At 35.3% G+C, this 26,789-nt stretch overlaps 1 protein-coding gene across 2 annotated transcripts in view; it reads left to right on the top strand.

The window, feature by feature from the left end:
* The window catches only part of USP33 (ubiquitin specific peptidase 33), a 44,918-nt gene that overhangs the window by 9,302 nt on the left and 8,827 nt on the right, over window positions 1-26,789 (top strand). The window contains exons 6-21 of one of the 2 annotated variants that reach the window (XM_074906415.1): window positions 2,600-2,752; window positions 4,981-5,080; window positions 7,585-7,654; window positions 8,969-9,082; window positions 9,821-9,899; window positions 12,047-12,464; window positions 12,871-13,011; window positions 15,796-15,908; window positions 17,218-17,390; window positions 17,502-17,596; window positions 18,167-18,200; window positions 19,018-19,063; window positions 19,793-19,973; window positions 21,158-21,284; window positions 23,171-23,340; window positions 24,702-24,783. In XM_074906415.1, coding sequence (XP_074762516.1) covers window positions 2,600-2,752; window positions 4,981-5,080; window positions 7,585-7,654; window positions 8,969-9,082; window positions 9,821-9,899; window positions 12,047-12,464; window positions 12,871-13,011; window positions 15,796-15,908; window positions 17,218-17,390; window positions 17,502-17,596; window positions 18,167-18,200; window positions 19,018-19,063; window positions 19,793-19,973; window positions 21,158-21,284; window positions 23,171-23,340; window positions 24,702-24,783 — 2,096 coding nt within the window. The remainder of the gene's footprint in view (window positions 1-2,599; window positions 2,753-4,980; window positions 5,081-7,584; window positions 7,655-8,968; window positions 9,083-9,820; window positions 9,900-12,046; window positions 12,465-12,870; window positions 13,012-15,795; window positions 15,909-17,217; window positions 17,391-17,501; window positions 17,597-18,166; window positions 18,201-19,017; window positions 19,064-19,792; window positions 19,974-21,157; window positions 21,285-23,170; window positions 23,341-24,701; window positions 24,784-26,789) is intronic. The other variant, XM_074906416.1, reaches the window with a different exon arrangement.

Below are 26,789 nucleotides of genomic sequence, written 5' to 3'. Positions count from 1 at the left end.
ATCATCCAGTCCAACCATTAACACAACACTGACAGTTCCCAACTACACCATATCCCTAAGCACTATGTCAGCTCTACTCCTAAACACCTCCAGGGATGGGGACTCCACCACCTCCCTGGGCAGCCCATTCCAATGCCTAACAACCCATTCTGTAAAAATAGGCTTCCTAATATCTAGTCTAAACGTCAGTAAACTGTGTTAGCATAACTGTTTGGAAATTTGATTAACTATGGTTGGTTTTCATCTATAGAAGCAAGTCTCATTAAGTTAGGAGTATGTGAGTTTACAGTCTTTATGCAGGTGCATAATTACTTCTGTAATTCTGACATTATTGTGCTCCTTAAAAGAACATGGTGAGAATTAAAAAAAGAACAATGGGTATGATGGTTTTCAAAATGCATGGACAAAAGATTTCTTGAGTACTTCAGCTGATATGTAGTGCTTCACTACTTCAGTTTAATTTAGGACTGTGGCTGCTTGATGGATAAGAGGAGGGAAGTTGGATTAATGAAGATAAGAGCTGAACAGGTGTAAGATGGGAAGTATCAATAACCAGAAACAGGTGCTTTTTTTATGCATTATGCTCCCTGTTCAGTGGCTACAGATGAAGAACCTGTAGACTGACCTGAGTGTATCCTTTCCTGTGATGTCCTGATTTTGGATCCAGCTTGGTAGGAGCAGTGGAGTGTGTGCACTGTGTTCTCCAGCAGGCTAAGTTTTTTGCAAGGTTGGACGGCTTGAGTGCATCTGTTTGGGTCTTGAACTCACTGTCTGTGCACATGCATGTGCAAGTGGAATGATTGCCAAAACGAAGCAAATGAGATACATCATTCTCTCTTACCAAATATATGGAGGACAGAGGGATGGCAGTTTTATTAACGTATTTCAGAATTGCTGACTTCACGGTTAAATGATGTTCTTGGTACCAATTCACAGTTCATCTGCCAGAAAATAACACCTAAGGTTTCCCGCTGAGCAATTTTTGGTCCCTAAAAATACTAAAAAAACCCCTGGTGAATATTAAAATGAAAAAATAGTATATACTAGGGTTTTACAAGAAGCACCACCACTCCTAATTTTTTTTTTTTTTTCCTGGAAGCAGAGCCATGAAGAGTTCTTATTTCTACAAATCAATAGTGATTTAATATGAATTATATAAATACTGGGGGGTTTTGCCAGCTCTTTAAGCTGTATCACAGTTCTAAAGCCTTTACAATAGATACACAAATGGGCGGCTTGTAGTGCAACTGGGGAACAGATGGTCCCTAAATTTGTTGTCTACAATTTTATACCTCTTGGCTTTCTGTGGTAGTTTATTCCTGCTTTACATGCTGTTTTAGCCATGTTATGTACTTGCCAGGTAAAAGAAAGGGAATAGATAGTTTGCTTGGTGTCAGTGACATCCTTGTCTTGATTCTCTTGTTACATAATTTTGATTTCTGGATAGTAAGCCCTCTTCTGCGTTTGGGTTTTTTTTTTTTTCAGTAAAAATCTCAAACTCACTAAAATGAGAGAAGTTGACATGAATCAGTTTATTTCTGCTCACTTCAGTTTCTACCCACAAGGTTCCCTGTACTGCAAATAATGATGTTCATTGTGTCCACTTCAAGAAAATTAATAAGCTGTTGCTCTGGAGACTTGTAATTATTTATGCAGCTCAAACTGCAGAAACAAGTATATGCTCATGATTAAAATTGTCTGAGATACTTACATCATCTGATGTTTTTTAGTAGGGGGAGGGTTTAATGAAATGGTAGGCTACAGCTTATATTAAAAAACATTGTACTTGTACAAGGCCTTAGTAAATGAGGGGAAGAGGAATTTAGGCCTCCTGCAGCAGTTGTATTTTTTTCCTAATTTGTAGCAAATCCCTCATTGTCTATAAACCTGACTGGTGCTGACATATCAGGAAGAAATACAAGAAGGATTGATGGAAATATTTGGAGGGTGATAGCAACTGTGTACACAATCTTACAGTAAGAAAAGAGGTTAAAAAAAGAAAGATGAAGATTAGAACAGTAAAAATATTTTCCATCTGTCAAATTTTTATATTGCTATATGGTATGAAGCTGTCAACAAAAGAACTAATTGAGTCTGGAATGTTTGTTTTGATCTGAGCACCTCTAACTGTTAACTGAACTAAAAATCTTATCTTACTCTTCTGTTTGATTGTTAAATATCTTGAATTTCCTACAGTAAACCAGTAGAAATAGACACTGGCCTTACTGTAAGAGGAGGCAGCTGCCATTATGACCTATAGCAGACATTCCTGGAAAATAGTTTTGTTGTGAATTGTAACACGCCTGGTGATGGGCTTTCTTATCTTTGTAATTACACAGAGGCATATCAGATATGGCAGTGGCTTAAATTCTTATTGTACCTTGTTGCTAATTTGAGTGACTTGTACTAAAAATGAGTGTTGGATAGTTTGTGCTAAAATTTCAGTGATTGAATTGCTGTTTTGTAATATTCTAACATACATATTTGTTTCATTATTGAAAGAGCTAAAATTTTAATACTTCTGTTCTAGCTTGCATTTAACCGTATTTAATTATTCTGAAATTTCTGAATTGCTGTTTTGTTTTTTGTTCTGTTTTAGGAGACAAAACACTGTCTAACTGTCAACCTTACTACACTCCGTGTTTGGTGTTACGCCTGTAGTAAGGAAGTGTTCCTGGATAGAAAATTAAGATCTCATTCTCCACTACCAAATGCAAGACTGTCTCACCAAGCACAAGATAATAGTGTTCAGGTATTTTTTAACCTAATGAAACAAATGCAGCTGTAGCTTTGGAGTAAACATTGTATCTTCTCTCAAGTGAGAGACTGACTTTTCCTTCTTTCTTGTGGCTGAACTTTCTATTAATTTCTAGATTTATAAAATTTCTTTAAAAAGACAGTGCCTAGCTTCTGTGTTCTCTCTGTGTACTGCATGCTTCTGAAGAATGCTCTTTTCATCTTGTTGTCTTGTTTGTAATCTACAATAAACTCTAAGGTACAGAAAAAGCACAGGGTTAAATTTGAGGTTGCAAGATTGGAATAGTTCACCTGTGCTTCCCCATTCCGTCACCTCTTGAAAATGTTATTTACAAAGCTCATTACAGTAATTGCTGGCTAACTTTCAGGGAGGTGCAGAATGCCTTAGCATATGTTTATGGATACTTGCCCGAGATTTTTTCATACAAGCACAGTACTTTTAGAGAAATACATGCTAGTTGTTAACCTCATTGAGCTAGTAATATAAGACACTTAAAGGGATTCTGTAACTTAGTTTCTGAGGTTTAAGCATGTGTGGTTTTAAGTATTGATAAATGCCTGAAAAGCATGGCATTTGTGTATGTATGTGTGTGTGGGAAAATTTTTCCAGTGGAGTGGTATACACACAAACACTTCTGGATAGTTAAGAATTTAACTACTACGGAAGAATTTGCTAAGAAGGCAGTAGTAACCCATGTATATTCTATATATGTAATTTTGGTGTAGAATGACAAACGTACTGTGTTAGATGCATGTGGAAAAATATGTATGAAACAAGAAATCAGGAGAATGCTATTAGTGTTCTATGGCAGTTAGCATTGCCAAGGAGTATAAATATGCCAAGGAGTGAAAATATGGCCAGTATCTGGAAGGCTGATATCGGTCGAGTAAAACACAGGCTTAAGATTGTAGTGTTTTGTATAACTACGATGTCAACGACAAGACTTCATAAAAGTGCTTAGCTTCTTAACTCCACATTTATTAATAATTAACATAGTAGCTGAAGAGTAAGATAATGAATTAAGCATTAGCTCATATTGGAGACAAGTTAGAGGAAAAAATGAGCAAAGCAGATGTTATACAGGGAATTTTGAAATATGCTATTTTCTTGTCCTTCAATTTCAACAAGGTTTCTTTAGGTTTGGATTGTTGTTTTGTTATCCTCTGGTTACATTAGTCTTTACTGGCATCAATACTATTCACTCTGATAATCTCTTTTCTAGATAAGTGTTGTCTTGGAGAAAGTTATATTGTAATTTCTTAAGTATAATTGGCATCATGCATGTATCTTAAAAAGTGTTATTTATTGCATATTTAATGTACTTATATAAAAATGACAAGTAACTCAAGTAAAACTGACACAAGTACAGTATTTCTAAAATTGCTTTGCTTGTGGCATAGAGCTATGGAAGAGATAGCATAATGCACAGGTTGGGCAGAAAGATGGTCAGTTTTTCAATGTACATAGAGAGGAAATATTCTTTAGTATGTTCACATAAAAGTTTAATATGAATGTAATCTGATAGTTTTCTCATAAAATGCCAGCAGCTCAGTTGGAATAGTACCCTTGGAATATTTTTTTAAAAAACATACAAAGCTGGGTTCAGACTTCTGAACTTCTGTTCTATTATACTTTTAACCTGTTTTAATCTTCCAAGAAAATGGGTATAATATACAGAAAAATCAGTAGAATTTGTGAAGTCTGTCAGACATTTTGGTTAGAATTTTTATTTATGCACTCACAAAAAGAGCTTGTCATACAATAAATGTCTGCCTGCTAATACTTTGTTTCTCTGTACATCTTGCTTCCAGCAGTTTAATTTGTCTTTGTTAAATGTAGTGAGCCATCTGGTGGCATATCAAAAACATGTACACTAACTTTTATGTGTTGACTACTGTGTTAACTTTTCAGTGATGGCTTAGTGTTTGTTATCCAAGGGAAATAAATACTATAACTTGCCTTTTTTGATTCTTCAGCTGTTGTCATAAAATAATGCACTGTTTTCACTGCTAATCTGAAAGCAAAAACATGGGATTTTTCTCAGTAAACTTCATCAGGGTAGCTGTGGAATCCTATTATCCTTAATTTCTGTCCAGTGAGATTTCAAAATGTGTTCATATAATCTTCAGTTCCTAGATTTGTTGGAGAAATTATACATAAGTTAATTAAGAGGAAACTTGATAAATACAAGTAAATATTGTTTTTCTTTTTATTCTTATAAGGATTTTAAAATACCTAGTAATCCCACGCTGAAGATTCCTCTAGCAGCTGTATTTGATGACTTAGATATAGAAGTGGAAGAAGATGAGTTAAAGACTAGAGGTAATAAAAGCAATATTGCCCTTTATCGCATGTGTATGTCTCCAAGTCTGTTCTCCAGCTATATAGTAGATCTCTACTAAGTGGAACTGTTTCCTATTCTGCTCCAACTAAGACCTTTATTTTTAATTCCACCGTTATTGCAGCAATCTTTATTTCCCTTTAGAGCAGAGGCTGTGGTGATAAATGTACTGCACCCATGCAAGCAGCAACAGAAATAAGAAAGCGCACTGGAGTACTGTTTAATCTAGCTGGTGTTATAGCCACTCTGGTAAAAGTAGTTTTTTTTCTAAAATCTGTTCCAGTGTTTACTTCTGTCCTAAAAGGTTCCTGATTTGAATGCTTTCCTGCATTTTGGGTAACCCTTTTCTGAGCCTGTAGTATGGGGTTTTAGTTTTTTGTTTTCTTCTTTTCAGTAATAGATTTCATGCACTGCCAAACTTTCTGGTATAAAAAGTTACCCTACCCTAGTATTAAACTATTGTGAAGACGAAAATGAGAATGTATGAAACCACAAACAGCAAAGCCTTAATTTTTCATTTCATGAGAGAACATAATGACTATTATTTCTTAAAAGTCTCAAACTAGTATTGATCATTTTAAAAAGGATATGTGTATTTGTTAGTAAAGAAAATATTTCTAACTACCATTTTCTTAGAAAAACCTGACTAGCAGATTGATAACCTATTGTTTTTGAGATGCCAGTGCATATGCCAAGGCAGTTAGTTTTCCATCAGTGATTATAAAAGAGTTGTTCTAATTTATGGATCTCCTGTTTCTCCTTTAATCATCTACTACCAGCTTTCCCTCTCCTAAGTCTGCTGGCATTGGCCAAAAAACCTACTTTGCCCCTTCTGTTGTCTGGCATGGTCTTTCTGGATATGTCACCACCCCACTAATTTTCCATCTGCCCTTAAATCATTAAACCATGTGTTTTATTCCCAGTTAGTTTCTCCTACCAATGTGTGCATTTGTATATCTTCTTGGCCTATTAATATTTTTGCGAATGTAACTTGTACAGAAGTAATATACAAATAGAATTGCATTAAAGTTTCCAGTAATATTGTTGTGACTCTGTTAATATGCTTCTCAAAGTTGAAGGAAAAACTTCTTTAGCTCCCTTTTAACTTTGTTCTTAAAATTTCTTCTGAAATGCTTTTGATGAAGTAAACATTACAATATATCTTTGCAAGAAAAGAAGTCTATTCAGAAACTTCATTTGCAACACTGCAGGCTGGAAAAGTGCAGTGAAAGTATCTTCCTGATATATTTTCTGCTGTTAAAAAAAAAAAAAAATCTATGACTGTTCTTACATTCCAATTTCAGTAAGAATGATTGTCCTTTTCTGTAGCAGAAATTGGAAGGGCAGAAGTGGAGGTTCAGATGTGGGAAGCAGAACTGTATTTCCTTTCAGAGAGATAGAAGAACCTGTTAAAAATAAATTTCTGCGTATTAGAAAATTCAACTGAAGTAAACAAACTTTTTTAGAAGTAAAAGGATGCTCTTAAGAATTTTTATTTTTCTGCTACAGACTAAAATGATCAGTGTAGTTCTTATACTTCAAGGATTGCATAGAGCTAATGGTGTTGATTTATGAGTATTTAAAGTTTTCTGGTCTTCTTGATTGTTTGCTTATAAATGTTACTGATTTTCTCATACAAAAGCAATTTTATATTGAAATTAATTACTTCATTAATTTAACACTTTAAGAATAACAAATGTTTCTTTTTTATTTTAAATTGGTATACTATGATAATTACTACTTGTTTAAATAGCCTCTCCTCAAATATTTAGAGACTGTTTTTCATAACTCCATAATTTCTGAAAGAATATATGTTAATTGTAACTTTTATGCGTGTGGAAAAACTATATGTGGATATTTACAAAGCTAGTAAACAATCTGGGCTTCAAAATAAATTCTGTGGGGAAGTCTAAACTGCGTGGTCTTTCCATAAAAATAAGGGCATATAATTGACTTAGACTGATCGTAGGTAATCATAATTCTGATTCTGGGATAATCACATGCTGAGTAGTTTTTGAATGTTCACCATAATCTGACTACTAGCATGAACTTGAGACAGAAGAATAAAATCTTCCTTGAGAATCTTTTGGTAATATTAACGGTTGCGAACACAGTGTAGCAACAGTTTAAGTGAACAGGTAAATCTCTAAGCTCAAATAAAACTTAAATATTGATAATAATTTTAAAAATTATAATCTGCAGCTGTCATAAAACATCAAAAGTTAAGTAGATTGTATTTTATCTTACTATTTCAAGTGTTTTAGTCAGCCAAAATCAAAACATTTAATTACCACTTCTAGTTGGATTAGTATTCCTTTAGGAATCCTATGTTTCTTTTAGTTACAACTCTGCATTATAAATGGCATCAGAAGTGTTACATAAGTATTTTAACTAGTACATAGTTTCTACAAAGTATTTTCCTTAATATGTCTTGTATTGGATTAATAGACCATTGGCATAACAGACTATTAATTCTGTTTTTCAGGTCTAACAGGATTAAAAAATATTGGAAACACTTGTTACATGAATGCAGCTTTACAAGCTCTTTCCAACTGGTAAGGAAAATGATTGTAAATGTTATTTTTTATTTGCTTATACATGTATTTTCTCAAGATGGACTTGAGGATTTTGTTGGGCTGCGCTACCATGGAAGACGACATGTATTTGTTAAATCTGTCTTATATACTACAATTGTGTCACTGATAGGGAAAGAAAAAGTATTATGGTATATAGGCTACTCAGGTTTTTCCCTATTTCATTCTGATTCCTCACTGTCCTAAATAAAAATATAGGCAGTTCTAGGAATTAGAAGAAAAGTCTGATAAAACTATTAAATTTGTGGGTTGCTTTTTTCTCTGCTACAGAAGAAATCAAAGGAAACGAATAAAAATAAGCTCTAATTAAAAAAAGAGACATGTTAAAATCAGAAGGTCCAAATTCAGTCCTTACAAACAATGCATCTGGGATGTTCTATGCTAAATCATCCTAGGAATGGATAGAATAGAAAATCTTATTTTCACATGGGGATACCAGACAACTTCATGAAGGAGAAACCTACAGAAGTTGAAGAGAGAAAACCACTATCCAATTCTAAAGTTTCTTGCACTAGAAATGGTTAGGTGGGGACAATACTTGAGTATGTATTGTATATGTTTGCTGTATACATCTGCTTTGGGCTGCAATCCAAGACAGGATACAGGGCTGAATAGAACTCACTGAGATCCTTTGTTGAGGGAGAGGAGAACTGAGGCAAATCTCTCTAGAAGGTAAGGAAGTGGACAAAGCATCTAATCATGAGGAAATGATTCTGTTGAGAAATGCCAAATTTTGCACTTATGCTGGGATGTCTGCTTTCTTGGGTGAAAATAGGTCCAGTCCATATGAAGGATTGTGTCTTCAAAGGGAGGTTGAAGGAAGAGAAGTGAAAGAGCATATGAGTTGACAACACTGCATGAAGTAAACAGATAATCATACAAGTATAAATTATTTATCAATAAACATCATGTGGCACTATTGGATTCTAGAGAAAAGAAGACCTAAGATGCTACTTAAGGACTAGGCTTCTGGTGATTGTTGCTGTAGGGGTACATGAGTACTTCTGTGATGGGTTGTAGCAGTTGCCTTAAATTTTAATCCCATCAGACAATGGTGGTGCTTTAACAAATGTCAGGATATGTTTGAGGAGCAGTGTTGCTGTACTGCTGAAGTTGTCCTACGAGGAAATGTTTGATTGCAGCACTTAAGGGTGTAGGAAATGGAATTGTTCGATTTCATCATAGAAATGCTATTTTTAAAAATAATCTTGTATGAAACCGGGTTTCCTCTTGTATTTTAACAGTCTGAAAAAATACAATTTTCTTTTTAATCAGCCCACCTTTGACGCACTTTTTTCTTGACTGTGGAGGCCTAGCCCGAACAGATAAGAAACCGGCAATTTGTAAAAGTTACCTCAAGCTGATGACAGAACTCTGGCACAAAAGCAGGTATTGCATACTTTTGGTGATAAAATGATCATAAATAAACTCCAGAGTCATGAAGGGATGCATTAATCTGTCCTAGGTTTCTAATTTTTATTTTGTGTGTATCACAGAATTACTCTTAAAAATAAGGAAGAAAAGTCTAATGTACAGGATTTAAACACTCCTTATAAGCTGTTCTTTTTCCATATCTACCAAAGATAGGAAAAATAATTGATGTAAATTGTAGTAAGGAAGATCTGACAAGAAATAGATTATAATGCTACTTTGTATAAGGTTTAAGCTTTTAAAAATAAGTTTTCTATCTGCTAGAAATAAATCTAAAATGTTTAACTACTTTATCCTCTCTGTGTCCTTCAGTCTGTATCAATTTTTTGTAAGTTTCTCTTACTTCCTTATAAGGAATTTGTTACCTCTGTCTAAGAAAATACTTCAAAATATAAGTACAAAGGTAAAGAAACTGTAATTGTGCACAGTGCCAAGAGAATGTCTGATTCTCTGACGAGAAATGTGGCATAAAAGGCCTGATACAGTCTCTGTTTCTGTTGGATAACAGATCTTTTAAAAAATTATATAGCTAATAATTCAATAGCAATATTATGTTTGGTTAAGATTAATATTATTGGTGTTAGATGTGTTAAAGCTCAGTTGCAGGTAAAATTATGATCCTAGTAAAGATAGAAAATTCCACTTAAGTGCTTGCTTTTTTATGCGTAGTTATATATTTAAAACTTTTTTCTTTAGGCCTGGTTCTGTTGTTCCTACGGGTTTATTTCAAGGAATTAAAACTGTTAATCCAACATTTCGAGGCTACTCTCAACAGGTAAAACCTTCTGATGTCTTTTAAATCTGCCTAAGCCATAAAGTCATCTCATTTTTAAATCTAATGCTTAAGATACCATGCTTCCTATATTTGTTTGAAGCAAATGCAATATAAACTTTAGTTTATATGCTTCAAATGTAGATCATCTGAAATGGAGCCATTAACAGTTAATTCAGGTTTTATGTTTGTTTGTATCAAATACTTGAAAGGCCTTCAACTTCTGAGACTAACTCCTTTTACCTTTTTTCAGGAAAATTAAAATAATACATGTCTAAAACTTTTCCTTTCTGTCAAATAAGGTTGCTAATATTTGAGCGGTCCCAGAAAACAAAATGAAGATGTTCAAAGATAAAAAGGAATGTAATAGATTTTTTTTTAATATTCATCCACCATTAAGTTTTTTAAAAAATTAAATATGCAGTATCCAATTTTCATTTGGTGTCTTTGAAAAAGAACCCCACTGCCATGTGTTTCATAAGTGATGTTGTGGGAACTGTAAGTTGGTAATTTGTTAAATAAGCATGGATTATTATATAGTAAAGGCATTCTTCAGTTGATCCTTCATACAGGATCTTGCTGCATTCATACAGTTTGCAGTAATTTATTAAAAGCTTTTGGGCTGGAGGAAAAAATCTTAACCCTGTAATTAGAAAAGCTTACTAATATCTTCCAGGAATCTGGTGTTATTCAAAGGAATTTTGCTGCTTCGGTTAACATCTTTCATATTTGTGGTGTGGAGGATTAGAACACATGATTTAATGTTCAAATGCTGTATGAGCTGTAAAGTAAATGTTTAAATATTAATCTCAGTGTTTTTTAATTTACTCATGAATTTCTGAAGAGCCACGTGAATTTCTGGAAAAGTAGAAAATCAGTCTTGATAACCAAAAAGAAACTGTATGGAAACTTGCTTCTCACAGCTTTGAACACTGATGAGAATGTCTTTTTCCATGCAGAGCAACACTTAATGAAAACCTTTTTAGGTTCTTCCTGGATCACACTTCAGTTGTATGTTTAGTAGTTTTCATGGCAACAATTAAAACAAAGCAGGTCTTTCATAACCAACACTCTCCTATTGCCCAGTCTCACAAGTTGGGCAGCCATGTTCAATCTTCAGGGAGAAAAAGGAATTCTTTTGCTCAGTGAAGAATATTTATGAGTTAATCTGTGTCTCAAGGTTTACATCTTCCTTTTTTTTGTAAAAGGAATACCAACAAATAGGCATATTAAGATTTTTTTTCATTACCCAAACCTCAAATGCAATAGTTGTAGATTTTAAGAAAGAGTGTTTTCTAGTCAGCAGTTGTGAGCTTAGTAAGTAATTGCTATGATGGATGGGAATGTTGAGCAGCAAAAATTACTATTATGAACAACCAAAATACAAAAAGAAAAATAGAAGAAAATAGAAACAGTAGTAGTTGCCAAGAAGAGGCTATTGTTTTCTCTCATGCTTGCTTTATTATATATTCTCTAACTCTCTAAAGCTACTGTGTGGATCGCTGAAATTTAGTAGCTTTTAAGATACTTCCAAACGTGGATTAGACTTGTAGTAATACTTGACAGCTCTTTGTGGGAACACTGATATTTGAGGAATCTTGTCTGGGCTTGAGAAGAAGGATTAAAATCTTGTTGACAGTATGATGCAATAGGAAAGATGGGCTAAGTACATCATAATATTTTTTAATAAAGTACTTCCATACCCAGTGAAAGCAAGGCTCTGGTTGCTTTGAGGAAGATGCTGCATAAGGTTTTAAAAAAAAACATCCCTAAAACATTCTGTTATCAGCAAAGCTGGAGTCTGACCATACTGTTGGTAGTTGCTTGAGCTACTTTTATTATTTGTGTAAGCTATGGCAGTATTTTTGTTCAAAGTGTTGATATAAACTTTTTAGGATTCAAAGTGTTTTGGATGAAACTTGTATGATAACATTACTTGTGACATGCAAGAAATGGATGCAGGAAACAAATATGTGGTATGGAAATGAAATTTCTTTTGAACATTGGACCTGGGACAGAGGAGCTTACCTTATTCTTCTTTAACAGCCAGCTGTAGCTTTTGCTTTAGTTATCTGTATCTTTTCCTGATACGATTTTAGTGTCTTCTAAATAGAATGGAATAATATTGTAAAACTTGTTTAAAATTCTAGGATGCACAAGAATTTTTGCGTTGTCTTATGGATTTGCTTCATGAAGAACTTAAAGAACCAGTTGTAGAACTGGAAGATGCCCAGCCTATGAGTGTTGAAGAGAGTATGGAAGATGACAAGAGTCAGTCAGATGTAGGCTTTCAGCCCTGTGAATCCTGTGGTACCTGTGATAAAACAGAAAATGATGCTATTTTCAAACCTGTCTTAGAGGATCCTGCGGAGACAACCATGTTAATTCAGGATGATGATAACTCGATCACATCCAGAGACTGGCAGAAAGAAAAAATATTAAACAACAAGCTTAAACGAGCAAATTCTGTGGAAGATTTGGAAAAAGACACAAACACTACTTCAGAGACTACTGATTTTTTAAATAATCAAGGAACTGTCAAAGTACAGATACACAGCAGATTCTCAGGTAATACATTACTAATGTGCATTTGAAATAGTCAAATTCTTAACCAGAATATCTGTGTGAATTCAAATGAGTTGTAGAATACAGTAAAGAGATACAGGTTGAGTAGCGTAGGTGGATTTACTTATGAACAATGCACCTTCTCAGTTTAGGTGTTCTGAATTCAGTTTGAATTAGTTTGAAAAGCTAAAGATTTGTAGTGGGTAAGGTTTCAAATAACCCAAGAAGAGAGGGTTTTTTTGGTTTTATTCTTAACTTAAAAGCTATGGGATTTGAAATGGTGCTTCATTCCTAGATGTTCAGTGACCTGACAGTGTGGTTAAATAAATAACATAAACATTGTGTCTGTTCATTTGGCAGTAAATTTTTTTTGGTAGAAGTTATGAAATAATGCAGATATTCATTACAGAGTACATCAGTGATGTCCACATGAATGATATATCTGCAGCCCAAACCCCATCATCAAATGAAGGGATGAACACACGCTTATCAAACAGTCCTCCAAAATCATTCTCATCATGCTCTTCAATGGCACCAGTCCACAAAAAAGGTATAGGACCTTTGTTTTCTTCCTCCTGGTACTGAATTGCTCTGCATTACAGTTTTAATAGTGTTTCTTGTGTCTTGCGCAGCAATGCAGTGTTGTTCTTAAGGTTTGGGGTTTTTTTATCTCCTATCCCTAGTTGGGACAGTGAGCATTATGTAAGCTGGACATATGGTAAGACTCCCTTCTGTAAAATTCTGATTCTTTTGAAGCATGAATAGGATTTGCCTCTGCTTTGGGAGGATGGAATAACATTTTTAGGCAGCTTTCTCAACTGCACTGGTTTGGTGAGAGGGGAAACATGTGAGAACTTAGTGCCCCCCTGAAAGGTAATGCTTCCCAGAGAACAAGCACATTGAATCTTCAGCAGAAGTTCAGTAAGTCCACGTTTTAGTCTGTTAAGGTTTAAGGAGCCATGTGGACCTGTGCTGTAGATAGACTTGTAAATGTTGGATGCTGTCTGTAGGATAGAGTATTTTTTTTGTGCTTTCTACAGAATGTGTTTATCAGCATCCAGAGTATTTAGACTTTTACTGACTATAGATGTCAGACAGTGCAGCTTCAGGGCACAGGGAACAATATATAAATGTTTTTTTCCCTTATTTTTGTAACAGTAGATTATTTTAATAAAAGCTTGTTTTGTGGAACATGTATTTAAGGCTAGCATTATACCAAAGCAAAAAACTCCCACAACTTTAATATTGTGATCCTCTTTTTTTATTCAACAGGCTGTCCGGGATAAGTTCTGAAAACGTTAATGTTATCCTTTTAAGGCTTTAGCACCGATGTCAAATGACAATGATTTAAAAGACTTAAATCACTGATCTCCTTGGTTCATTTGTTCAGCAGTTTTGACACTGCATCTGTACTCTGTCTCCAGTTTTGGCTTCACTATTACAGGAGGGGTTTAGACAAGCTGAAGCGAGTCTATCAGAAGTGGTATTAGGTGGCTGGAGCCTGTCATGTACAAGGAGAGGCTGAGGGAGCTGGGTTGGTTCAGTCTGGAGAATGAAAGGCTAGAAGACTGTTGCTGTCATCAGCATATTGTGGGTGGTTATAGAGAAGGCAGAGCCAGACTTTGCTTGAAGCTTTGCAGCAAATAGAAATGGAAGCAACTTGCACAAAGGAAAATTTCTATTAAATGGAAGGAAAAAAAATCTTTCCAATGTGTGGCTGAATACTGGAACAGGGATAGAAGCCCAGAGGTACCCTGAGATTCTTGGAGATGTATATTCCAAAGTTCAACTAGTACAGCTTTGAACAGACTGTACCAGATAATATCCAAAGGTCTCTTCCTATCTAGATTACTGACTTTTGTCACTTCTTAATAATTTAACTTTGGTCATCTTTATTGAGTATTGAGGAAACAGATAGGTATGCAGTAGAACTGACAAGGGGAATAGTGTGGCAGCCATTTGCAAGCTCTCAAGTTGTTTTTTTAATTCCCTGTAATACTAGGGTAATTCCCTAGTGTGTTAAGACTTGTGTCTGGGGACTGATACCTAATTACAACACACCTATTGCCTTCTCTTTTATTTCCCCCTTGTTGAAAGCACATGGAGTATGTTGAGTGCCACAACTTTAAGATGCCCCTGCTTGTCAGTATCTTCCATTTCTTCCTGCTGTTTGTTAGTGTGGATAAACACAGCACATCCTCCACATCACTGGTCAATAAAGACTTCAGAACCACTTTAAAGCAGTTTAGTGACAAAACAAGTGATTGAAAGGAACCTTGGAGAATTCTGGGCAAGAGGCTCTATGATGCAGTTTTCATCCATGATAAAAAAAAATATATCTGATGCATTGCGAAAAAGAGGGTTTTTCAGATCACTTCTAGTGGCCATTCTTTCTGCTAGAGATACTTTGGAATTCAGACTTTTTTTATTATTTTAGACATCTCTAGGTATGGGATGATACAGAGACAATGTAACACGACTGGATGGTAAAAAGACAGGAGTACTGGTTATGGGCAAACTCTGTGTTCAAAGGAGGTTGTGTTCTGTGTGACAGATTTATTGGAGTAATTCAGTTTCCTTCTCACTATAATTATTTCCATGTTTCACTGCCTATCTCATTACCGGCTGTCAGCATTTTGGCAGAGTTTGCCTTTGACTCCTACAATACTTTTGACTCATCTTTTGGGTGATATACTGACTCCAGAAGAGGTTTTGTGGTCTTCATTTCAGCCTACCGTTCCAGAAATCTACAGAGCTGGAGAGACTGCTCTGGGGTGTTTACCTAATTAGTAGTGGGTTTGGGTGGGGAGCGCATGTTACTGGCTTGGGGCTTCAGATTTTTTTTAAGAAGCCGCTGCTAGCCTGGACTCTAGTAGTACGTTTAGTCTACTTCAGCCAACTGTCATCAGTGCTCTTTTGTATGAGCTCTTCAGCCCAACATGGTTAGAACTTCCTGAAAAGATGTAATCAAATTAAATGCTAGATAGAAGGTGCCTTTTTAAGTTTATACCTTTGGGGATTCCTGCCAAGATGAATCTTGTAGCGGTAGGCTGTAGATTTCAAGACTGGCAGTTTGAGTTTTACTTAACAGAGGCAAAAGTTTCTAGTGTTTGGCCCTCATAAACTGCTTGAGGAACCTATGTGAATTGCCTGGTACTAGCAGTGATCTGGTTGTGTAATTTCTAAGAAATACTTAATAAATAGAAAACAGGGCTTAGCTCATAATTTGATCCTAAATATGTATGATCTCCAATTATATTATGCAAAGCTGAAGGGAATTTGAATCCACTGTATCTTAATTCACTTTCAGCATTTTATTTTTGTCACTTTATAGTTTCAACAGTATCATCACCAAAAAGGAAGAAGCGCAAGAAGTACAGGAGTGTTATCTCTGATATATTTGATGGGACTATAATAAGCTCAGTACAGTGCTTGACTTGTGATCGGGTAAGTAAGGAGGGGAAGTTCTAGCTTTTGATTTTTTTATTTATTTTTTTTTTCATTCACCCACAGTACAAATACTAACAGCTTTTTGAATACAGTGATACTCTGGTAACTTTATTCTTTGGTGGCAGGTTGTTTCATACTTGTTTACTTAAATAATAATAGCAGATACTACCAGCACATTGTGTTTAGACTAGCTTGCATTCACTGAGCTGTATATTTACTCGGAGCTGAAAAATAACATTTTGAGAATTGGTTTACAGCAAGGATGGAGAAAGAGGCTTGTGTTCAACTTCACTTAAATATGATTAGTTTTTAGTAATGTTCTGAATATCCTAATGCATACCTCCTTTTGTAAGTTCTCAGGTACGCAATGTTACAAAGAAAAGTAAAAGATAGTAGTCTACTCATATAACAGTCTTATTAGATAGATTAAGAATAAGAAAACTCATGTCTTTCAGAAAATCCAAGTAAAGACACTTTTACAGGTGATATGAATCATTACCTGCTTTCTTAAGTTGTCCTCTACTGCAAGATATGGTACAACATAGAACAGTTGATTTTTTTTTTTTTCTCTCTACTATTTGCTCATAAAATTACTTAGAACAGCACACATGATCATTTAAAAAAAGTCAATTATCTAAATATCTCTCGTCGGACCACCTCAGTTTCAAAGCTTCAGTATCAAAGCAAAATATCCAAATCTTTGCACTGGGGACAAGTTCCTTAATGTAAGGTTTAAACCTAACTCTGATGCAATTACATGCCCTTATTGATTCTCTTGGTTTAGATGTAAGAATACAGAGACCTCAGGGTAATCTGGTGAGCAAGTTTAAAAAACAAATAAGAATTTGTAAAGTTTGCTTGATGTTTTACTCTGCAGCTGTGATCACTAAATCCAGCATGGGAGAAAGAATATGCCCAGTTGGGTTTCTTTTAGGGCAGCTCCAGTTACATCAGGTCAAGATAATGTCAAATACTGACAAAACAATGGGCTGAAGCTTTCTGAAACTAGTTTGTATAACAGGAGCCTGAGGCAAAAATCATAGTGCTTTGTATGACTAGTAGAAGACAATTAATTGATAACAAAAGTTTTAGTGATAACAATCTGCAACTTCTCTCTAAATTTTTTTTCTCTTTTTTTAGAAAATGAATTCTTACATTTCCTTATTCATAGTTATTTTACTACCTAGTAGAATTTTCAGCTACGGAGTGAGTTAGTAGTTATGGGTGAACTTTACAGAATTCATTTTAATCGCTGTTTCTCTTAAAGCTTAACTCTTAATTTTGTTTCATTTGTTTTCTTCTTTAGCTGTCTGTAACCCTGGAGACCTTTCAGGATCTGTCCTTGCCTATTCCAGGTAAGGAAGATCTTGCTAAACTCCATTCTGCAAGTCATCAGACATCTCTAGTCAAGGCAGGGTCATGTGGAGAAGCATATGCCCCCCAGGGATGGATAGCTTTTTTTATGGAATATTTCAAAAGGTAACTAATATTTACCTTGTTTTATTTACTTATCTATCCTGAAATTACAGTTTCTGCTCCTCTGGCAGAACATTTGTTGGTTTTCTTTCTTTTCTGTCAATGATGTTTCAGGTTTGTTGTCTCATGTGTTCCTAGCTGGTTTTGGGGTCCAGTTGTAACCTTACAAGATTGTCTTGCTGCCTTTTTCGCCAGAGATGAGCTCAAGGGTAAGAGGTTAATTACATGAACATCTCTTCTGGGTTTTTTTTTCCTCCTGTCGCAATAAGATGATTAATATCTTCTTAGCTTCACACAATTAAGCAAAGGCCACCTGTTACTGTAATACAGTCACTCCTTGCTCTTACAGGATTATTCATTTCAAAAAGGTAAGCTTCTCACTCAACTGAATATTTGAGGCAAGAAATAACCATGAAAGCAGCTTTAGAACTGTCAAGTAAATCTGACTTTGGTTTAATGAAATGGTATTAACTGAAAGTTCATAAAAATTTCAAAACCTGCTATATTAATACTCATTTTCACAACCTTAATTTAGATTTAGTTAATTATTTCCCTTTTCAATTACATAGCATCATCTCTCAGATTATGCTGTACTGCTTCATAGTTGAAAGCATAAAACCTAAGAACCTTTCTGTTTAGTTGCTATATCAACACTCTTACGACTTAAATATTGAATGAAACCTGTATTCCCTTGAAACTTTCATCTGTCAAATATGTGCTTGAAGAATAACTAGTTGGATTTAGAGAATAATGGCTGGTTTTCTTCTTGATATTTGCAGGTGATAACATGTATAGCTGTGGAAGGTGTAAAAAGTAAGCTGGCTTTTACCTTTGTTTTAATTTGTCTAATTTGAGTGCTTTAATACTTCTGTTACTCAAAGGGCATTTCTTTCTGTTGAATATGTCACAGTACTATTAATCTTTTGATACTACCTTGTGTTCTGGCTGTCAGAAATTAAGTATTACAAAGGTGCAGGAGTCAGGAAGCACTGATTCACCGTACCATATTGCAAACCAAATGTGCTTAACTCTTTTTCATGTTCCTTACAATTTTAGACTTTCTAAATTTTTTTGATGGATAAAATAAGAGCTTTTAGCCCTCTATATTACTTGCAGGTTTCAATTGATATGCAATAGGTCACTTCAGTGTGTTAAAAATAAACAAACTATGGCTTTAAATACTAAAGAACCAAGAAACAGAAGTGATCTGAAGACTGCTCAAAGACCTTTATGGAAAGGGAGTGTTATTCCTTGTTATATAACTGGTGATCTGCTGTAGCTAGTTTCTTAAAAATAAACTTAATTGTTTTCTTTTTTCTCTTTGCTGAATAATCAGCTTTCATGAAACAAAGTTCTTTTCTTTCTGCTAAGAGAAACTGTTAGCTAGATGGACCTTGATGATATTCACTTGCTGTTCTGAATTTTTCACCAGTATACATGTTTTTTTCTTCTGAAGTGTCATTGTTTATATCATTTTGGCTACTCTGTCTAGCCTACATTCCAGAAACATTTGGGGTTTTCTAATGTAATGTTTAGCTTAGACTTTTGCTGATGTAGCTCAAGAAAATAAAACCTTTTCAGATCTAAGTATTGGTTGTTATGTTTTGGTTTGTTTTTTTTCTTTCCTTAGGTTAAGAAATGGAGTGAAATTCTGCAAAGTGCAAAAATTTCCTGAGGTACTGTTACTACATGCACTTTAAAGCACTTTTTCTGCATGATTAGGAATGTGGTAAGACTAATGAGTTGCATGGAGTAAATTGTGTTTATGTTACATGATGAAAGAGTATCTTCATATTGGCATTTAATAATGTCAGCAACATTTGATTATTCACCCTGTAAGAAAGTGAACCTTGTACATGAAAAGTGAAGTGGAAGAATGGAGTTTTTCTGTATTGTTGTCAGCCTGCAGAACTTATTTATACTGTATGTCATAGAATTAAATACCATAGCCAGACTGGAAATCTTTTCTGTTAGTCATGCCTGTAACTTCACGTTTTAAAAGTAATCCAATCTTACACCTCATATTTTGAGTTGATGGCTCCAATAATCAGGAGGAATTAATGTCCCTTGTGACAAGATTGTGCAATAGATGCATTGTGGAAGAGAAAAGGTATGTTGTTCATTTCTGCATCAGTGTCAGTAACTGTTCAGGACTGGGTTTTTTTATACTGTCAGTAAAAGAAGTTTTCAATAATTACAAATTCATTTCTAACTCCTTGAGCTGCAGTTGATTTAAAAATAAATAAATCTGTGGAACACAAAGATTGTGATAGTTGCCTCAGGCCACAGAGAAAAGTGATCCTTTTGGGATGAAAAAAGGAAAAGATGATATGCCCAGTGTAGTTATTAAATATCAGATAGTAGCACGTATGGTTCTTGAGTGAATCTGTCGATCCTTCTTACAGATACTGTGCATACATCTCAAAAGATTTAGACATGAACTTATGTTTTCCACAAAAATTGGGACCCATGTGTCCTTTCCCTTGGAAGGCCTTGATCTTCAGCCTTTCCTGGCAAAGGACAGTCCAGCTCAAATAGTGACTTATGATCTTCTATCTGTCATCTGCCATCATGGAACTGCCAGCAGTAAGTATAAGATTAATTGTTTTGTCTTTGCAGTTGATACTCACATCAGCACTACCCATACACTGAACGGTAAATAGATGAGCATTGGTAATTATAACGTGAAAGATAAATGTTGTGATTTTTACCTTGAACCATAAGATGGCTTGCTGTTAAAGAGGTGGCACATCTTGGAAACTGTATGGCACACCTAAATAAAACCATAGGTGGAAAAAAATTAACAGATCCTGGAATACTAAGTGAAAAAACCATATGCACTATTGAAAGTGAACAGTATAAATGTACAAATATTGTTACATGCCAGCCGACGACTCATTGATTGACTCTTCTGCAGAGCTGCTGTTTGTCTAGAGTTTTGATGCATTTGTATGCCTTACTTTTTTGGACAGAGTTCACAACGCACCACAACAATGGCAGTATTTTTAAAAGAGTATGTTCTCTTGGATGATTGCTGGCTATTAACCACAAAACAGGCCGTAACTGCTATTTATGGGTAGTGTTGAGTAGCTGAATAAACATCTTACTGCTGTATGTTAAGCTTGTTTCTGCATAGGTGCTTTTCAGTATTTATAAGATTGGCAAAATAGGAGAAAGAAAAATTTTAAGCCAGAAACTTTATAGATTTTTATAGAAGTTACCCACCCCTTCATACTCTCCATTTGTTTAGATTGTTCCCAATTTTTCTGGATGCTTTTTCATCTTCCACTTAGTGCTTGCTGAAGGATGCTTCTCATAATCAGTTTTGTAGATATTTGATTATTTAATTACTGGCAGTTGAATACGTGTTTAAAAATAGTAATAATTTAAAATATATTATGAATAGTCTTCAAAACACGGTTAAGTATGGTCTTGATACACATCTATGTTGATTTCTATTATAAAGCCTACAGAGGTTTGAGAAGCGTTCATTGTGGAAGCTGCTATGGGTAAATTGTTCAGTCTTACTCTGATTTGAATATTATGGTTCAGAATTGCCTTAGACAACAAGCTGCTTGAAGAGTTCAAGAATATGCTGAAAGCAGTGTCCAACTTTCCACTAGCTGGTAGAAATTTAAAAAAAAAAGATGCTCCTGAGTTTGTGGGAAGTTAGTATCCAGGTTGTGTCTGCTAACTTCCTTTTCATGTATTGAAGAGTGATATGAGCAGCTCTGGGCACATTTTAATAACTCTCACTTCTAACACTCTAGGTGGACATTATATAGCTTATTGTCGCAACAACTTAAATAATTTGTGGTATGAATTTGATGACCAAAGTGTCACAGAAGTATCAGAATCCACAGTGCAAAATGCAGAAGCATATGTTCTCTTCTACAGGTAAGAAATCAAAAGTACAATCATACTCATCTAAGTCAGATATGTAAATAACTTTTTAAGGAGTTGGGCAGCTTTTAGAAATCAGCTGCCCCACAAGAATTATAATGGAAAAAAGCCTGTTCTGGAGAGAGATTTAATTCTTCAGTTTTGTCCTTAACACTTGCTCTGTTACTGCTAAAATATGTGTGGAACTTAAAATGAAAATTAAGTAAAGCATAAATAAAGCATAGTAAGATGACTAGAAAGATAACTTTAAGCAACTGTTAGAACTAGTCACCAATTACCGCATTTTCAACTGGAGGAAAGGAATTCTGCACAAGGTGGGTTTTGCACACAGAGTCTTAACTGTTAGAGCTCTAAAGGGAATTGTGGAAAGTCTTTGGGAGATGGTTTTACTGTGTTGTAATTTAATTTCAGGTTATTTATAGGCTGTTTTTTTCCTGAAAGTTCAAACGAAAGGCAAGAGGTCATGTTATTGTCTTCAGTCTATGGATTCTTTGTACTTGAAATAATAAAAACAATTTAACTCAATTCTTAAATCGTAAATTTCACAGAATCAGAGTTGTCTAGGTTGGAAAAGGCCTTGAAGATCATCCAGTCCAACCATTAACCCAACACTTGACAGTTCCCAACTATACCATATCCCTAAGCACTATGTCAGCTCTACTCCTAAACCCCTCCAGGGATGGGGACTCCACCACCTCCCTGGGCAGCCCATTCCAACACCCAACAACCCCTTCTGGAAAGAAATGCTGCCTAATATCCAGTCTAAACCTTCCCTGGCGCAACTTGAGGCCGTTCCCTCTTGTCCTATCGCTTCTTCCTTGGCTAAAGAGACTCATCCCCAGCTCTCTGCAACCTCCTTAATTTCATTTGCAGACTTTAAAGGTTTTTGTTAAATAATTTTGATCTAAATTTAAACAGGTAATGTATTTTAATTGGATTCATAGTGTTTGATTTTTTTTTTTCCTATTCTTTTAGTCGTATTTTGCTACGCTATAAATAACCATGTTGCTATAGCAGTTAGGTCTACCTAAAGCTTTTCTGTCAGCTATTTGAGTCAACTTCCACTCTGTAAATGAACTGAGGTGGCTCAGCTTTTGTGTGATGCTGAGTCAAGTTTCAGGTCAGAATTCTGGAGAACGAAATGAATGGTTCAAACCTGCTTTCCGAGAAGAGAGATTCTATTCAGTCTAAAAACAGGAGAGCAGAGATATTTCCAGTTGGACAGCAGCAACAGCCTCAATGAGAAAAGTTAAGGGGATACAGGAAAAATAGGGGAATTAGCCCATCTGCTTACTGTTCAACCTTACTACTGAAGGTACATAATGAACATCTGCCCCAGGAGTACAGCTTGCAAAGCTCAAATGGTGCTTAGAGGAAATAGGCAGATGGGCAGAGCCTTATCTCCTGTGGTAGTAATCACCTCTGCAGTATAGTCTGCTGTCTCTGTTGCAGTCCGGCTGTTTTCTTTCTCAGGCTGGTAGGTTGAATGGGAACTCTCAGGAGTCTCTGAGTTGTTGAACTAAGCAGGCAAAAGTTTTCTTGTCAGTATGATACCACCTGTGCCATTGCTTGTCACAACTAAGGACAAGGATAGGTTTAACAGAGCAAGGTCTTTTTGCCGCCCTTCCCACTCTGTCCTGACTCCTGTAACACATGGTTCTGTAACGTGACAGTCTAGGTTCCTGCCACACGTTAGATGGTGGCTTTGGCTGTGCATAGAAGGTACAAATTTTTTTAATATGCTAAGTCAACTACTTCATGCCATAGATACGGCCCAGGTAATTTACTTGAAAGTACAGTTTTCTTTTCACAAAGTGAATTTACCTGTGCTGTACACAAAGGTGTGTATATTTATTTAATGATTTCTATTTGTGTAATAGAAAGAGCAGTGAAGAAGCACAGAGAGAGAGACGGAGGATATCAGGTCTACTGAATATGATGGAACCAAGCCTTCTGCAGTTCTATGTTTCCAGACAGTGGTTAAATAAATTCAAGACTTTTGCAGAGCCAGGACCAATTTCAAATAATGACTTTCTCTGTGTGCATGGAGGTGAGACACTGAGTATCATTTAAAAAGAATTTGTCTGTTAACTTGTAGCTATACAGGGATGTACACTTGTTTTAATTAAAGGAATCTGAATATAGTAAGTTCATACTCTAACTTCTATAACTTCTTAGGTAAATTAGAACTATAACTTCTAGGTAAATTATTTCTCTCATTTTAGTAGCTGACTGGTTGGAAATGATACTGTGTGAAGTTCTGATTTTTTTCTTATCTCTGAACACTTAATTTTGTTTATAAGCTTTTTTGATTCTTGAAGATAAACAGTTTGGCTTATCAGTTGCTTCCTAAACATGTATATTCCCATTTTTAAAAATCCTGTCACTTTATCATCATCCTTAATACTTTGGTCTGTCAATCTAAATCTTTTTCTTAGCTATGTGCTATAAGCAACAAGAAGGTTTGAAAGCTGCAGAACAAGAAATTGATCTGATGCGGAGTATCTAGTGCATAGCAGTGTGAAAACAGAGTAATAATTCTGTATATTTTGTATAGGAGTGTAAAAAATTTTACTTTGTGATAAATGTTAATAATAATGAGAGAATTACATTAAGCAAAACATATTTGGGGCAATATCCATATTTGAGTGCTGACATTCCAAAAAACCATTGTGGTGGTGTTACACCTACTTTCTAATAAAAAATACATCTATATTAGATTAGCAGTTAGAGGTGCTGCCTCTGTTGCTGAACTAAACTTTTAACATAGGAATATTGTGCCCCTGTAGCACTTTGCAGAAGGTGTATATGTGGCTCTGGCTTCCCTTTTGTAGGGTTACAGAGATGACTCCTGTATGAGAGCCCAAACTACTAGATTTTCCCTATTCTAAAGAATTCTTGGATAGCTTGTTAGTGCTTACTATGTGCTTCAACTCAAGGCTTCTTATTATGCAAGCCCCTCTATTTCTGGCTCCCTCCAAATTTCACTACATTCAAGCATTCGTATTGTTTGAAGTAATTCAAAAAGGTCTACAGCAAATAAGTGGATTTTGAATAGACAGTTTGTTAATGTGTTTACATGCATAAACAAAATATTTAATATTTTAATCGTATACCTTAAGAAGCATTTCACAATCAGTATCTAAAAAGTATTCTAGCCCTTTGATTTTCATCTTTCATGTAGCTTGCTTCTGCTATTTATAAACTGTTCAGCCTCATAAAAGACTAAAATCAGAGTGGTCTCTTTAAATACAGTAATAGATTATACTGTGGTCAGACTTGTTTCACATGATTTCTCTGAATTCATTGAAAGATTTAAAGAAAGTTAGAGACCACTAACATAGTCTCCCCCCCAGAAACCTGCAAGTCTCTTTTTTTTGTTGGTTTTGTTTGGTTTTGTTGCTTCTGCAGGTGTTCCTCCACACAAAGCTAACTTCATAGAGGACCTAGTTGTAATGCTACCTCAAAATATATGGGATAATCTGTATAGCAGGTAAGTTTTGTACTGTAACTGGAAAAAATCCACTTGATACGGCTTGAGACCAAGTACGTGCCAAGCAGCAACACCAGACCAGACTTCAGAATTAGCGGCTCATATATACTCTAGGCACAAAGCAAAGTGGAAAAAATTGCAAATGGCCAATTTATATAATTTAGTGTGCAAAGTAATGCTAAAAGACCACATAAAGTAATGTGTTGCTGGGATAATACTTGGTAATACTATTAAATCAATAAACATGTATGGTATGTACAAAATGACACAAAGTAGGTCCACAAAAGTATGCTTTGCAAGAGGTATTTTGAAAGAGTTCTCTGTATCAGCTTCCTGTTCTCTTGTCGGCTGGAGACAGCTTTTGTTTTATGTTGGCTTTGAATCCATAGCCTCAGTTGCCAGTACTGCTTCAAAATAACTTGCATCTAATCTTTCCCTAGAACTACTCCACACTTCTTAAGGTAGGTCAGCTTTAAGTGCTTGCTTATAAAGGAGGGATTCTTACAAGATGGGTCTCCTTTTAAAGTAACAAAAAGCTGCAGAAGAGTTTTGCTGTCACCTTAAGAACGCTGTATTGCACTTGCATTAAGTATTTTTTGCTGTTAATTTCCTGCCATCTGAGCACTATAGCTATGTTTTAAGGTTTCAGTGGACACAAGTGAAAAATAGGAACAACACTGTTTTCAGCCTTTTTCCACTTTCATAGATGTATTGAATTTTTCTTTCAACCAGCAAAGGCGTTACCCATTTTCTGTAGGCAGAAATATCTGTTAACTCTGAAGGAAAATGTTTTTAAGCTTCTCATTAATTTCCTTTTTCTGTAAACCTTTTAAACAAGATGTTAAGCTTCAATCTTTTAATAGAAAGATAGAGTGCCAGAGATAAGGTCCTCCAGATTTTGAGAGTAATCTGCTAGGTAGAAAGGAGGCATAAATTGTTATTGCTAAACATTTGTCTGTTCTGTCTGGCTTCCTGGCTGGTGCACGCACCCTTCAGCACAGAGTAGCTCTGAGGCAATCATGTTTTGCTTTTTGTCTTGGTGTTATCTCAGAATTATGTGAGAATACCATGGCTGCAGTGGGTGAGAATTTAGGGTGAGGAAGCCAATTATGGTGGAAATTGACTTTTACTGAGAATAGTATTAAGGAAAAGGAGATACTCATCTAGGGTGCCAATTGACCATCCATGAACATACTTTGCTGCTCATGTGGCACTACTCCTATTCAATTGCAAATACTTCGGGGTCAGAGCTGCTTCAAGAAGATCCATACTTGACTCATTTCAGTTAAAAACTCATGAACTGATCTTCAGAGGTGCAATTTAAGTGGTGGGTGACCATTTTAAAACACGTGTCTTTGTTATGTTGGGATGATTGAGTATATACAGAAAAACTTTTATGGACAAGTGCTGTTGTACTGAAATAATGCTTTCATTTTCAGTTAAAACACAATACTTCTGTGTTGGAGGAAGAAAAATTCTACCCCAAATTATTTTTATGGACCGACAAACATACCAGTCTAAAAGGGGAAAAAGAAGCAATGCCTTCCATGGCAGATTTTAAAGTTTTATTCACTAAGTAAACAAAGTTATTTTTCACTCTTGCTTAAGAGTGCATATTTTGAACTTGTAATTCACGTTGCTATACTTAAGAGCTCTCTTTTATGTCATTTAATGTAAGATTCTTGGAATAAATCTGAAGTTTTAGAAGAGAAAATTGGACGAGAACACAGCTCTGACAAAAATAATTATTCAGCTATAAAGTAGAACCTGGAATATCCTTATCTCAGTGCATATTTTAATTTTAACCTTTCTGTTGTAGTAAATGCATCTCTTAAGGCTGCTAGTTATTCAAGAACATTTTGTCAGGCTTCTAGCTTCCAGGCTAGCAAATGCTGCCCATATTCATAATGATACATGCACATGCATATACACAGAGAGAGGGGGGTATCTTCTGTGTTTCTCAGTAACAGCGCCCCTGAATACTTCATCTATGTAGTTTCACACAA

Source organism: Athene noctua, chromosome 5 (genome assembly GCF_965140245.1).
Source record: "Athene noctua chromosome 5, bAthNoc1.hap1.1, whole genome shotgun sequence".
Taxonomy (NCBI): Eukaryota; Metazoa; Chordata; class Aves; order Strigiformes; family Strigidae; genus Athene; species Athene noctua.
The sequence above is the reverse complement of the archived record's forward strand: the minus strand, read 5'-3'. Positions and strand labels throughout refer to the sequence as shown.